This window comes from Scyliorhinus canicula, chromosome 4, assembly GCF_902713615.1.
Source record: "Scyliorhinus canicula chromosome 4, sScyCan1.1, whole genome shotgun sequence".
Classification (NCBI taxonomy): domain Eukaryota; kingdom Metazoa; phylum Chordata; class Chondrichthyes; order Carcharhiniformes; family Scyliorhinidae; genus Scyliorhinus; species Scyliorhinus canicula.
This window is the reverse complement of record NC_052149.1, coordinates 36989515-37004465: the sequence shown is the minus strand read 5'-3', so window position 1 is coordinate 37004465 and position 14951 is coordinate 36989515. Positions and strand designations below refer to the sequence as shown.

At 47.8% G+C, this 14951-nt stretch overlaps 1 protein-coding gene across 1 annotated transcript in view; it reads left to right on the top strand.

Moving 5' to 3' along the window:
• Positions 1-12258, top strand: part of dhcr24 (24-dehydrocholesterol reductase) — a 42191-nt gene extending 29933 nt beyond the window's left edge. The window contains exon 9 of the mRNA XM_038794048.1: positions 8887-12258. Coding sequence (XP_038649976.1) covers positions 8887-9040 — 154 coding nt within the window. The 3' untranslated portion in view covers positions 9041-12258. The remainder of the gene's footprint in view (positions 1-8886) is intronic.
• Positions 12259-14951: the final 2693 nt, after the last annotated feature.

Sequence of the window (14951 nt, the reverse complement as noted above, 5' to 3'; positions counted from 1 at the left end):
CGGGGGCTTTGAGTCCCTCCACGCCAATAATATTCGTCGCCGGGCTATCAGGGAAGCAAAGGCCAGCACATCGGCCGCTTTCTCCCCCTGGACGCCCGGGTCTTCCGAAACCCCAAAAATTGCCACCCCTGGACTCATCACCACCCTTGTTTTTAGCACCTGGGACATGACCCCCGCAAATCCCTCCCAGTACCCCCTCAGCTCAGGGCATGCCCAAAACATGTGCACATGGTTCGCTGGTCCTCCCGCGCACCTAGCGCATTTGTCCTCTATCCCGAAAAATTTGCTCATCCGAGCCACCGTCATATGGGCCCGGTGAACGACCTTAAATTGGATCAGCCCGAGCCTTGCACATGTCGCGGTCGAGTTTACCCTACTCAGGGCCTCTGCCCACAGCCCATCCTCCATTTCCCCGCCTAGCTCCTCCTCCCATTTAAGTTTCAGTTCCTCTGTCTGGGACCCTTCCTCCCTCATGAGCACCTTATAAATACCCGAGACTCTACCCTCCCCTTCGTCCCTCCCAGAGACTATTCTGTCTAGGATCCCCATTGGCGGGAGGCGCGGGAAAGATGGGACCTGTCTACGAACAAAGTCCCGCAGCTGTAGGTATCTAAAATCATTTCCCCCTACCAACCCAAATTTCTCCTCCAAGCTCCTCAAACTCACGAAGCTCCCTTCCAGGAACATATCACCCACCCTTCCCGCCCCTGCTCGCCGCCATACTCGGAACCCCCCATCCATACTGCCGGGGGCAAACCGATGGTTGTCGCAGATTGGCGCCCAGACAGACGCCCCCATCTCCCCCACATGCCTCCTCCACTGGCCCCATATCCGCAGGGTCGCCACCACTACCGGGCTGGTGGTGTACTTGGCCGGCGGCAGCGGTAGAGGAGCCGTGACCAGGGCTTCCAAACTGGAGCCCCTGCACGAAGCCGCCTCCACTCGCTCCCAAATAGACCCCGTACCCACCGTCCACTTCCTTATCATAGCGATGTTGGCCGCCCAGTAATAATTGACCAGACTCGGCAACGCCAGCCCCCCCTCGCTGCGGTTCCTCTCCAACATTGCCTTCTTCACCCGCGGAGACTTTCCCGCCCAGACAAAGCTCATGATCAGCCCGTTAACTCTTTTGAAGAAGGACTGTGGGATAAAGATCGGGAGGCACTGAAAAATAAACAAAAATCGAGGGAGGATTGTCATCTTTACAGTCTGCACCCTCCCTGCCAGCGACAGCGGGAGTGCATCCCATCTCCGAAACTCTCCCTTCATTTGCTCCACCACCCTGGCCAAATTTAACTTATGCAGCCTGCCCCAGTCTCGTGCCACCTGGATTCCCAAATACCGGAAATTTTCCTCAACTAACCTAAACGGTAGCCCTCTCAATCTGTTCTCCTGGCCCCTTGCCTGTACCACAAACATTTCACTCTTGACCGTATTTAATTTGTATCCTGAGAACTGGCCGAACTCCCTCAGCATTCCCAGTATAGTTCCAATCCCGGCCACTGGGTCCGACACGTACAGGAGCAGGTCGTCTGCATAAAGAGAAACCCTATGTTCAACCCCGCCCCTCACCATCCCCTTCCAACCCTCTGCGGCTCTCAGCGCAATCGCCAGCGGCTCTATGGCCAGCGCAAACAGCAGCGGGGAGAGCGGGCAGCCCTGCCTGGTCCCTCGGTACAACCTAAAGTACTCCGACACTTCTCTGTTGGTCCTGACGCTGGCCCTCGGGGCCTGATATAATAATTTGATCCAATCCACCAATCCCTCCCCGAACCCAAACCGTCCGAGCACCTCCCATAGATATTCCCACTCCACCCGGTCAAAGGCCTTCTCGGCGTCCATAGCCACCACTACCTCCACCTCTCTACCCGCCGGGGGCATCATTATCACATTAAGCAATCTCCTCAGATTGGCCGCCAGCTGCCTACCTTTCACGAACCCCGTTTGATCCTCCCCAATCACCTCCGGTACACAGTCCTCCATTCTACCCGCCAGTACCTTTGCCAGGAGCTTGGCATCTACATTAATCAGGGAGATTGGCCTATAGGACCCGCACACCTCCGGGTCTTTACCCCGCTTTAATATCAGAGATATGGTGGCTTGTGACATTGTCGGCGGCAGGGTCCCTCTGTCCCTTGCCTCATTGAAAACCCTCGCCAGGACCGGGCCCACCAGCTCAGAGAACTTCCTATAAAACTCTACTGGGTATCCATCCGGCCCCGGGGACTTCCCCGACTGCATGGCCTTTAGGCCCCCCAATACCTCCTCTACTCTAATCGGGGCCCCCAGCTCTTCCACTCGCCCCCCCCCAACTGTTGGGAATGTTAACCCATCCAGAAACCTTTTCATCCCCTCCGGTTCTTCTGGCGGCTCCGAAGTATACAGCTTACGATAGAAGTCCCGGAATACCCTATTCAATTCTGCCGGATCCTCCACTTTGTGCCCCCCCTCGTCCCTCACTCTACCTATTTCCCTGGCCGCCTCCCTCCTCCTAAGTTGCTGCGCTAACAGTCTGCTAGCCTTTTCCCCATACTCGTACACCACTCCCCTCGCCTTCCTAAGCTGTTCCACGGCCCTGCTCGTGGATAGTGCCCCCAGTTCCGCCTGTAGCCTCTGCCTTTCCCTGAGTAAAACCTCCCCCGGGGACTCCGCGTGCTCTTCATCTATCCGGCCCATTTCCCTGACCAATCTATCCATCTCTGCCCGGTCTGCCTTGGCTCTATGGGCCCCAATTGAAATCAGCTCCCCCCGCACTACTGCCTTTAGCGCCTCCCACACGGTCGCCGCTGAGACCTCCCCAGTGTCATTCACCTGCAGGTAATTTTTTATACATTTCCGAAGCCTCTCGCAGATCCCCTCCTCCGACAGCAGTCCCACATCTAGCCTCCATTGCGGGCGTTGATAACTCGCTCCCCCGAACTGCAGGTCCACCCAATGCGGGGCATGGTCTGAAATAGTAATTGCTGAGTATTCCGTGTTCTTTACCTCCCCCCTACAGTCCCTGCTTAGCACAAAGAAATCTATCCTGGAATATACTTTGTGGACGTGCGAGTAGAACGAGTAGCCCCTTCCTGTTGGCTGTCCCTCCCTCCAGGGGTCCACTGCCCCCATTTGCTCCATAAACCCTTTCAGCTCCCTTGCCATTGCTGAGAGTCTACCCGTTCTGGGACACGACCGATCCAAAGTCGGGTCAAGGACCATGTTAAAGTCCCCTCCCATTATTAGCCTGCGAGAATCCAAGTCCGGGATCTTCCCCAGCACTCTTTTAATGAAGTCCACGTCATCCCAGTTCGGGGCATATATATTCACCAGCACCACTCTTCTCCCCTCCAGCCTGCCCCGTACCATCAGGTATCTGCCCCCCCTGTCTGCGGATATGCCCTCTGCCTCAAATTGCACACGCTTGTTGATCATGATTGCCACCCCTCTGGACTTCGAGTCCAAGTCCGAGTGGAAGACCTGGCTAATCCAGCCCTTCCTTAGCCTGGTCTGGTCTGACACTTTCAGATGTGTCTCCTGCAACATAATTACGTCCGCCCTCAGGGCCCGCAAGTGCGCGAACACCCGCGCCCTCTTAACCGGCCCATTCAGTCCCTTGACGTTCCAGGTGATCAGCCTGGTTGGGGGGCACATCCCACCCCCCCCACCCCGCCGGTCAGCCATAGCCTTTCTCGGGCCAGCCCCTGACCCGTGCGTCGCGCCCTTCCTGGCCCGCCCTATAGCTGCCTCCACCCTCGACCTCCTTTCCAGTGCCTATTTCAAGTCCCTCTCCCGTCAGCAGAACAACCCCCCCCTCCCCTAACCCCATCCCCCGATACCCCCACCCCTGCCATCTACTGGCTGTAGCTTTCCCCCCCATCTGACTTCCTTGACTAGCCAATCTGCTAGCCCGGTGACTCAACACTCCGGCGCCTTCCTGTCCCATTCCCCTTGTTTCCCCGCCCTCCTCCCCACCCACTGGGGCAAGCCGGCTCCAGTGTCTTCCGCGAGCTGCACAAAAAGCCCAAACCGAAAAGAAAAAAAAAAAAGGGAAAAAACATAGAAAAAAGAGAAAAAGCACATAAATGTCCATGAACAAAGGAAAGAGTCTCAAATGTTCCGCTTGGCCCCATTGGCCCAGCAAACCGTTGAGCAGCAGTCCAGGCACATTCGGCGTTCCTCCCCACAGAAATCCTCGGGCCCTAATTCGCGTCCTTGGGGCCTCCTTTCGAGACCAGCCCCAGGTCCCTCACAAAATCCATCGCTTCTTCGGGCTCGGAAAAATAGTGGTGTTGACCCTGGTGCGTGACCCATAGCCGAGCTGGGAACAGCAGACCAAACTTCACGTGCTTCTTGAACAGCACCTCCTTGACATTCTTAAAGGCTGCTCGCCGCCGAGCCACCACCTGGCTTAGGTCCTGATAGATGCGGAGCACACTGTTATTCCACGTGCTGCTCCTGGCGCTCTTTGCCCACTGCAGCACCCGCTCCTTGTCCACGAACCTGTGGAACCTAATCACCATCGGGCGGGGGGGTCCGCCCAGCCGCCCCTGTCTTGCCTGCACCCTGTGTGCCCCCTCCAGCTCCAGCGGTCGCGGAAAGGCTTCGGCCCCCATCAGCTGCTTCAGCAGGTCTGCTACAAACGCTGCAGCATCAGCTCCCTCCGCCCCCTCCGGGAGGCCGACCATCCTCAGATTGTTCCTGCGGACTCTATTCTCCAGCTCCTCCACTCTGTCCAGCAGTCTTCTCTGCCGCTCTTTCAGGCCGTCCACTTCTAGCGCTGCAACCGTTTGCGCATCCGCCTGCTCCTCCACCGCTTCTCCCAGCTCCTTAACTTTAACATCCTGGGCGTCCAGCCTCTGGTTCAGCTGATCCACCGCTTTCTGGATTGGGTCCAAGCTGTCCCGCTTCAGCGCTTCAAAACTGGACTTCATTACCTGGAGCATGTTATCCAGCGCCAGCTGGATTGCTGAGTCCGGGTTCCGTGTGTCCGCCATCTTAGGTCCCAGGTAATTTTCTTCCGGTCCTTGTCTCTGTCCCTTTTTCTCCTTCTTCTTCTGCTTTCTGGAATCCCGCTGTTCCATATGCCGCAGCCCGCTCCTCAGCGCCTCCGCTGCCGCTTTCCTTCGCCCAGCTCCTTCAATTTTACCTCTTGGGCATCTGAAGTGGGTCCAAGCTGTCCCTCCTCAGCAACTCCACACTTTTTCTTTTTCCCTTTGTCCTGGAGGAAGGAAGGTCCGTGGGTCCGCCATCTTACCCTGCAGGTCAGCTTCCTCCTTCTCTCTCTCTCTCCTTCTTCCTCACCTGCTGGCCTCCCACACTTACATCATCTGCAGCCCGCTCTCCTCCTCTGTTCCAGGCAGCCTTTCTGCCGCCTCCGTAGTCCCGCTATCGCGGGGAAACAGCTGTTCCAGCCGGCCGGAGTGAGAGCCCACCGAATGTGCGGCTCACTCGGACATCGCCGCCACCGGAAGTCCCAAGTGCTATATCTAACTGGTTCTTGAAAACATACAATAGTTTGACATCAACGACGTCTTGTGATAATGAATTCTACAGCCAACCACTTTCTGGGTGAAGAAAGTTCACCTCATCTCTGTCCTAAATGGTCTATCCCCTACTCTCAGGCTGCGACCCCTGGTTCTGAACACTCCCTGCATCACGAGCATCCTTCTTGCATCTATACTGTCTAGTCCTGTTAGATTTCTGTAGGTTTCTATGAGATCCCTGTTCATTCTTTTGAACTCCAGCGAATAAATTCCTAACCGACTCAATCTCTCCTCATGTTAGTCCTGCCATCCCAGGAATCAGTCTGGTAAACATTCGCTGCACTCCCTCTATAGCAAGAACATCCTTCCTCGGATAAGGAGACTAAAACTGCACACAATACTCCAGGTATGGCCTCACCAAGGCCCTGTCTAATCGCAGCAAGACATCCCTGCTCCTGCGCTCTAATCCTCTCACACAGAAGGCCAGTTTAACATTTGCCGCCTTTACCGCCTGCTGTACCTGCATGCTTACCTTCAGTACTGGTGTGTAAGGATACCCAGGTCTGGTTGCACATTCCCCGATCCTAATTAAAAGCAAATTACTGCGGATGCTGGAATCTGAAACGAAAGAGAAAATGCTGGAAACTCTCAGCGGGTCTGGCAGCATCTGTAGAGAGAGAAAAGAGCTAACGTTTCGAGTCTGATGACTCTTTGTCAAAGCTAACCGACAGAGAAAGTGGGAAATATTTATACTGTGGAGTGAGAATGAAAGATGAGTCATAGCCGCAGAACTCCAGGGAAAACACGTGCTAATGGCCACAGGAACCAAGGGGAAGGAGTGCTAATAGCAGTCCCCAGAGAAAACAAAAGATGTGAAAGGTCAAACAGCAGGGAAACTAACATCAGAGGATGAACTGTAGATGTGGGGGGAGGGGAAGGGGGAAAGGAAAGAGGAGAAAGATGAAGGAAAGGTGGATAAGATTGGGTTGGGGGGGAATTAAATCTACATAAAGAAAGAAATGGTAAAAGGCATTAAATTAAATTAAATTAAAATGAAATGGGATGAAAACAAATGGGTCGAGGTGGGGTGGAGCTGATCATCTGAAGTTGTTGAATTCAATGTTCATGCCTGTTGCTCGTTCTGGGTGAGTGTGCTTAACACTCAATTTGGTTCTGTTTCTTGTTCTAAGCTCTGGAGTCGCCAGGTGCCGTTAAGATACTGCCACAAGCTTCAAGGTGAAGTTCAAAGCAATAAAACCATACACCAATTAGTAAGTCCAAACAACTAGAGTTTATTATAATACAATTATAATAACTACCCATGCACACGCTAAAAGGATTAAACTTACTCCTACCGCTAAATAACTAATACTTATCTCGAAGGAACTGCTGGGTCGGGGACAAGGCCTCTTGCTCTGGTCTGCAGACTTCAGGTTGGTATCAATTAAAAAGGGGTTCAGGAGTGCCTATCTCTGGTAGCGGTCGTTGGGAGGCACTTACTTGTTGGTGGCTGCTGTCCGAAGGCTGGAGTAGGAGACAGGAGCCAGGAGACTGAACCATGTGTGGGACCTGTCTTTTATAGGTCCCAGTGGATCCGCGCCCCTTTGGGCGGACTCCCTTACCTGCTTGGAATCGATTGGGTCTCTTCCCAATCGATATGTTTGAATCCCCCCCAATACTGAAGCTGTTCCTTAGCTACTGGGCGGGCCTTCAGGCTCTTTGTTTTCGAACCTTGCTGGTGCCTGAGTGTCTGGTATCCTTTACAATGTTGCAGTTGCTTCCCCAATTGTGTCCATTGTCTCTGGAATCGTTCCATTAACATGCTAATTATCCCGGTGATTGCCTCATTAGTATGCGGAATGTTCGTTTCGGTGCTGTCTGCTTTCTTAGCAGACAGAATCCACACCTGCTTGGTGCAGCCTGCTGGGGCTGCAAACATTGTCCATTTTATCCTGTATGCTTTGCGTTCCTCCATTTTGTATTTAGGGAATGGCCAACTTTGGTGGCTACAGGCCGGAAGGCTGTAGCGTGCCTAACCGGAAGATGAGATGTTGTTCCTCCAATTTGCTTTGAGCTTCACTGGAACATTGCAGCAGGCCAAGAACAGACATTTGGGCATGGGAGCAGGGTCTTCTGTTAAAATGGCAAACAATAGGAAGGTCAGAGTCCTGAATGCGCAGACCGAAGATGCTCAGCAAAGCAATCACCCAGTCTGCGTTTGGTCTCTTCAATATAGAGGAGACTGTCTCCTCTATATCTAGCAAGCCACTCGGTTATATTCAACCATGACAAAGAAAACACAAAGGAATTAGACCAGACTGACCACCTGCATCGACCTATGCACCGGAAATGACAATGGCAAACCCACCCTGACAACCCTACAAGTCCTCAATAATATCTGGGAGCTGGTGCCAAATTTGGGAGAGCTGCCTCAGATTAGTCAATCAACATACTGACATAATAATCACCATCCTGATTTGGAAATATAGTGCCGTTCCTCATTGTTGCTGAGTCAAAATGCTGGAATTCTCTCCCTAACTGCACTATGGGTGTACCAACACCTCCGGCACTGCAGCGGTTCAAGAAGGCAGCTCACCGCCACCTTCTGCAGGGCATGAGGCAATGAATGCTTCCATAGCCAGCAATGCCCACATCCCATAAAATGTTTTTTTAATGTTGACAAGCCTCTATTTAAAAAAAAATAAAAAATTATTGTCCACTCAAATATTTATAAGTGGTATCAAGCTCAAAGAGTTCACAATCAACAACTCCAACCGTACACACCGCAAAGTGCTTCCTTTGCGAATTCCTTTTCCACCAAGAACAGTTAAAGATTAGAGCAACCTCTCACAAACAGGAATCCCCAGGCCTTCTAAGGACCCATTTAAGAAAAATCTGTTGAACTTTATAAAATTAGTATGACCATCGACTGCACCCATTGTGTATCTCCTGTGAAAATTCTTAAAGCGGAAGATCACGGAGGGTAACCTTACCAAGTACTTGGGAGGTACACGTTGAATAATATGGCCGCAGGTGTGAGGAGAGAGTTATTGAAGTGCCATTCTTAATTCGAAAATCGTGATGTGTTCAGCATTGCAAACATGTCCTGGGAACCTAGCAGCTTTTACTGTCCTCCATTGCTACTCTGGTGACGGAGGTTTTGTTGGGTTTGGGAGGGTGGCTTCCTGCTCTCCAGGTGGGAGAGGGGAAACAGGATCACCTGCATTTCTGTCCATGACCTGGACCAGGACGAGCAAAGCAGGATCAGAGAAACCTTTGCCTTACCTTGGGAACAGATCACATAGCGAAGCTAGTTTCTGCGCATGCATCTGGTAAATCGGTGATCAGGAAATTCACTCCAGAATATACATCTTTGAAACCATTTTAAAAGGTTAACTGGTGTCTTTCTTTTTCCTGTCAGTTTTCAGATGTTGTACGCCGACTGCTATCTGACCCGAGAAGAATTCTGGCAGATGTTTGATGGGTCTCTGTACCATAAGTTGAGAGAGCAGCTGAACTCCAAAGATGCGTTCCCTGAGGTTTATGATAAGATCTGCAAGGCGGCACGACACTGAGAATCCCAGAAGGAGCTGGGTGTAACTTTCATTAACCCACTTCTGTTTTCATCCGTAGATTGCAATTCATACCATAGATACTTAAAGTTGGCTTCAGGATGTTTTTCTAACCCAAAGAATTTTGTTATTTTACTGTGAATTTGGGTGTCTTTTTTTTTCTCTGTTGATTGCCATTTCCCTATCTCTTTTAAAGCAGTGAATCAATCACGTTGAGGTTCAGTTCTGTAATGATCCTGTGGCATACAACCAAAATAATCAGAAGAAATAAATTTTGAGAAGCTATTTAATGTGAAAGCCATCTCTCATCCTTCAGTCTTTAATCATTAAATCAGAATTTAAGACTACTTGCCCACTTCTTTTTCCTACTCTAACTCTGGTTTCTCTGGAAGATAAAAACAAATGTGATTCGTAATGTTTTCCCCTTCCTTTCCTGATGATGGCAAGGCCAAATGTAGCCAGCTAGTAAAACAGTAGTGAAAGTAGTCTTAGATTTCAATTTTGTGATCTATCATGTTATTCTTACCAATGGAGCCATTAGGGGGAACAGCTAAATCTCTTGTAATTTAACATATTTCTTGTAATTGTGCCTATTTTGTTCACCTCAGTAATGAGCTTTATTTTTGTTGCAGATTTATGGAAAATTGGTCGATATTCTACTTCTGCTGCATTAAGTTGGTGTTTATTGCTTACAAAAAGAGACACACCAGTGAAATTTTTCACATTGCACTCATCAGGGCACCAGAATGCCAAATTTTAAAGGGAGCAACAATACTGTATTGGTAAAGGAAACTGATTAGTTGGCCGTGGAGAATACAACAGAGAACAATTGACCTTTTTTTTAATTCCAGAACAAAACCTGTTCCTTTTGCCTGCAGAGTACAGGTCCTATGTATGAATCTATGTAGCTTCTAGCCGTTAGCAGTTCCCACGGTGTGCTGATAATTACACAAACAGCACTTACATTTGTTAGAAGCTACATACATTCATATGCAGGGACCTGTCCTCTGCAGGAAAAAGGAACATGTCCCAGCAAAAATAAATAGACAAAAGCTTGAAGGACAATAGTTTACTGGTGCATTCTCCATGGTAATGACTTGAGCAGTCCACTTGCACAGCACCGTTTCACGTGCAGTATAAATCGTTGCTCTCTTTGAAATTTGGCGTTCCCACGTCTGTTCTGATGAGTGCAAGACAAAGCAGTTCAACAACACGCCTTTTTCTGTCAGCAATACACAAGATCTGACCTACCAAGCAACTAGTTGCTGTTTACTTAATTTGTTTCAATCATGGATTTGACTGAATCACCATTTCTTCGGTACTGATGCACTTAGGAATATACACTGGCTTGATAGATTGACACAATTTTGAGGATGATTACTGTCTGTAAATCCCAGGAACTAATGCTATTTTAAAATTCATTTTCCATTGTGTCTGGCATTAAAATTAAAGCGCTTAAAATTTTGGGGATGTCTTCACCTTCTATGTCAGTTAATTGGTTAAGTACTGTTAATTTAAAGAGCTTTCCTGGTTTTTCTGTGTTTTAGCAGATTATGGTGTTGCTACTGGGTAATAACCCTCAAGGAAAATTTGAGGTCATATGCAAGCATCAGTGACCAACCCCATGCTCCTTCAAGAGCAGCATAAGACCTTATTGCAACCCATCTAGCTTGGTGGGAACTGTGTGGGCAGAGAGACTTGAGATCTGGGATTGAGGACACGGGGAGTTGTGTGATATTTGTTCTGTGTTGCCAATTTTCTTAAACTGGTTGAATGTGAGAACAAAAATGCTTCAGCTCCGATTGGAGTGAGAACCTAATTTAAATGTCAAAAAAATGTCCCGAAGACTTTTTTGAGTGACATAATTTTAACTGACTTTGAGTGTCACCTACAGATTGTAGCGGGAACCTGCCAAGCATCAAACTGGTAACAGGAGACCAGGTATTTCAATTTTTAAAAAATGGTATAGGTCCTTGTGGACCAGGAGAAGATGTCATATTTCTCTTGGCTGCAGAAAGGTGCCTTGGGCCCCCAGATGGTGAGCTACACCAATCCCACTCCATCCCTTAATATCCAGAGCTTTGCCTTGCAAATCATGACACTGGCCTACCAACAATCACACCACCCTTGCCTCCTTCAGGGAAGAGCCTGTGTCAGGGCACTTAAATGATTCCCACGAGGTAAAATCTCCCAACTCTTAGACCTGCACTTCCTGCTCTGAATTAAAATCTAGGCTCTGGAGAGTAAATAGAGCAAACATGAACAAACCTGCAACGGCATGAGGTAGAGAGCATGTATCTAACTTGGCTGTAATTGAACAGCACATCCCTGAGCACTGACGGGTGCAAATATCTAGTGTTATGGACAGATTCGTTTGCCTGCAGTATTTACCAAAGTGACTAAATACTGCACATAAATGCAAAATTCAACAATGTTTTACGACAGTAGATGACACCGAACCAAAGAAGGAGCTATTAGGACAGGAGTCCAAAGGTTTGTTCAAAAGTGTAGACTTCAAGGAGCTTAAAGGAGGGAATGAGAGGTGTTGATTCCAGAGCTTTGGGGCCTGGACACCTGAATGAACAATAGTGGGGTAAAGGAAATCGGGGAGGTACACGAAAGCCAGAGTTGGGAGGTATACAGAGTGGTTTAAAGGGTTGTCTGTTTGCAAGAAGTTGGAGGTGAGGAAGGGGAAGACCATGGAGGAGTGGTAACTCAAAAATGAGACTTTTTAATTGAGAAGTTGATAAATCAGGAACTGATCAGGAACTACTCAGAATGTAGATCAGTGATCCATTCAGTATCACTAACACTCACCATTTGTATAAAATAGTTGTTCCTTAAATGTGATGCTATGGACTCATGGAATAGACTGACGCCATGTTGTCTTCAGTACTATAAGAAGCGCAATCTTTATCAAAGTGCCCAGTGGATTGTAGCTAGAAAGTTGAGTGTGGATAGTTGAAAATGAATTTTCATGAGGTGCAGCTCAGTCATTGCCTTGGCAGTTTGAACCAGCAGATTTACATGGTTGAAGTGTTGTAAGAAAAGATTTGCTAACACCCTAAGAGAGATGAGCTCGTACCTCTCCCTTGGCATTGTCGACCCACAGCTTCTCGCGTTTTTCACTCTGGCCCTGTGCTTAAATATGAGTTAAAGTGGGGTTTGTGTCAAATGTTTGGAATAGATGCAATGAAAATTAAATAAATTCAGGAAGTCCAGACTTTGTTTTGTTTCTCCTGCTGTTATCGGAAGAGTTTGCGACTTCTTACATTGGCATGTTGGGTTTTAGTGATGCAAAAAATACTGACTGATGCAAAGTCCTTGCCCTTTAAAATATTTTTCTCCGCCCACTCGATGGCGTAGTGGTTAGCACTGCTGCCTCACGCAGCCGAGGACCCAGGTTCGATCCGGCCCCAGGTCACTGTTCACGTGGAGTTCGCACATTCTCCCTGTGTCTGCGTGGTTCTCACCCCCACAACCCAAAAAGATGTGCAGGGTAGGCATATTGACCACACTAAATTGCCCCTTAATTGGAAAAACATAATTGGATACTCTAAATTTTTTTTAAAGTTTTCTCCAAAGAACAAAGCAGGAGAGATACAACATATGATCTTCTGTGGTGTGCCCAAAATGTGTACAGCCAGGAGTTGGAATAGAACATAGAAAAATACAGCACAGAACAGGCCCTTCGGCCCACGATATTGTGCCGAACTTTTGTCCTAGATTAAGAATAAATTAATCTACACCCTATCGTTCTACCGTAATCCATGTACCTATCCAATAGCCGTTTGAAGATCCCTAATGTTTCCGACTCAACTACTTCCACAGGCAATATAAATCCAACATAAGTAATTTTATTGACCTTGTAGGAACAAAGTTTGACTTCAAAAGTGAGTAAGCAGAAAGACAGCAGAAGACCCCAAAGTTGTGGTTAATTATGTATTTAAACCAAATGGAGCAGTTGCACATTAAAGGAAGTGTACAACATTAATTGGGAGGAGTGGAAAATGCTTTTCTGCTTGGTCACATTTATTTTGAACATTATTATATTCTCTTCCCTCACCCTACTCTTGTTGCAATATGATTACATCTCTGCAGCTAATAGGCAGTTGATGTTTGACAAAGCAATGGAACATCAGCATCTGACAACATTAGACCCAATTAAATGTCTTTTTCTTTGTTTTAAAGTTTATCAGTGCAAGTTGGGTAACTTGAAAGCTTTACTTGTTTGTCTATATTGCTTCACATAACTGTAAATTGTCTTTTTGCGAGGAAGAAGGAAAGACATAAAGTAGACATGTTGTAAAAGGAGATTGCGACCTTGCAATCCTTTTGTCAATATTCTGGGATACCTAAAACAATGGGGTCCTAACGTCTGAGTTTCAGGGCAGTGTAACAGTGGGAGTAAACCCACCCCCAACCAGATGTTACCAGGTAAGGATTGGGGCGGTACAGTGATTAACATTGCTGCCTCACAGAGCCAGGGACCCGAGCATGATTCCGGTTTCGGGTGACTGAGAGGAGTTTGCACTTTCTCCCTGTGTCAGTGTGGGTTTCCTCTGGGTGCTCTGGTTACCTCCTACAGTCCCAAAGATGTGCATGTTAGGTGGATTGGCTATGCTAAATTGGCCCCGGGTGGGTTTATGGGGATAGTGTGGGGCTTGGGCCAAGGTAGGGTGCTCTTTCAGAGGGCTGGTGCAGACTCGATGGGCTGAATGGACTCCTTCTGCACTGTAGGGATTCTATGATTGCACGGAATTTACCCTGGAAGTGCAGACTTGCAATGGGCAATTGCTCTGCAGTGGGAACCATCTAAATGTTGGGATTTAAATCACAAACTTCGGATGGCTTCAGCTGTGTTATATCAATAGTTACCCTGAAAAAGTTAGAAGAATTAAAACCACTCAGCTTCCGGGTAACCATTGTGCTGAACATGCCCCAGCCCCAGGAGACTTCCCCCCCCAAGCCAAATCCTCCCTGTCTTGTCAAAGACCTTTAAATCTGGCTGGAACTTTAAACTTACCTGTTTTACGGCTAGTGCTGTTAAATTAAAGTGGTGTGGCTTACGTATCAACGACTAAACTGCTGTTGATGGCTGGTACTGGGAGGGAGCTGCACTACACCGATCTCACCCAGCCCTGAGCTAGAACATTGGGGGAGATTAGATCGCCTGGATTTCCAGAAAGTACTTTTGAGTGGAGTGGCAATCCAACTAATTGCTATTCCATCAGAAGTTATGGCCCAGTGTTACAGTGGGAGTTCAGAACTCCAAAAGATCATCCAGTTCTTGCTTGCCCTGTGGTACCTGCTGATCGTAAGCACCTTTTGCTGACTTCTAGCTTTTTTAAGCATTCTGCACAAGAAGCTCCTCATTTTGTTTTAAGGTATTCCCAGAATTATATATTGAATTCATCCTCACCTGTACACATATGGTGAGATTTTAAAAAGTACCATAATGATATATCAACAGCTTGATCAAACAACTTTCTTACTTTGCTTGACAAGATCAAAGAAAGATTTTTATTTTTATGTTTGTTTATTTGGACCTCAAAATATGTGAAATTGAAGTCTTTGGCCGAATGATTCATTGTGAGGGTGAATAGTTTGCTGTTGGCAGGGACGTTGAACAGCCGCTCAAACCAATGATACAGCAGTATTTTAATCGCAGTAATCCTCGGTTAATAATGACCTCTCTGTTAAGGTTTGAAATTGCTGGTAATCATGTTTTTCCACATTTCATCTCAATGTAATGTAAATATGTTTTTGGTGTGCTTTTAAATAAAATGGTATTTCTTAAGTGGACATCGATACACGTGTTTTTTTATTTCTTCTAAAATATATTTTAAAATCAGAGAATGTGTGCCACCTACTGATTTTGTATCCATTTTGAATCCACAATCTCTGTAGAACT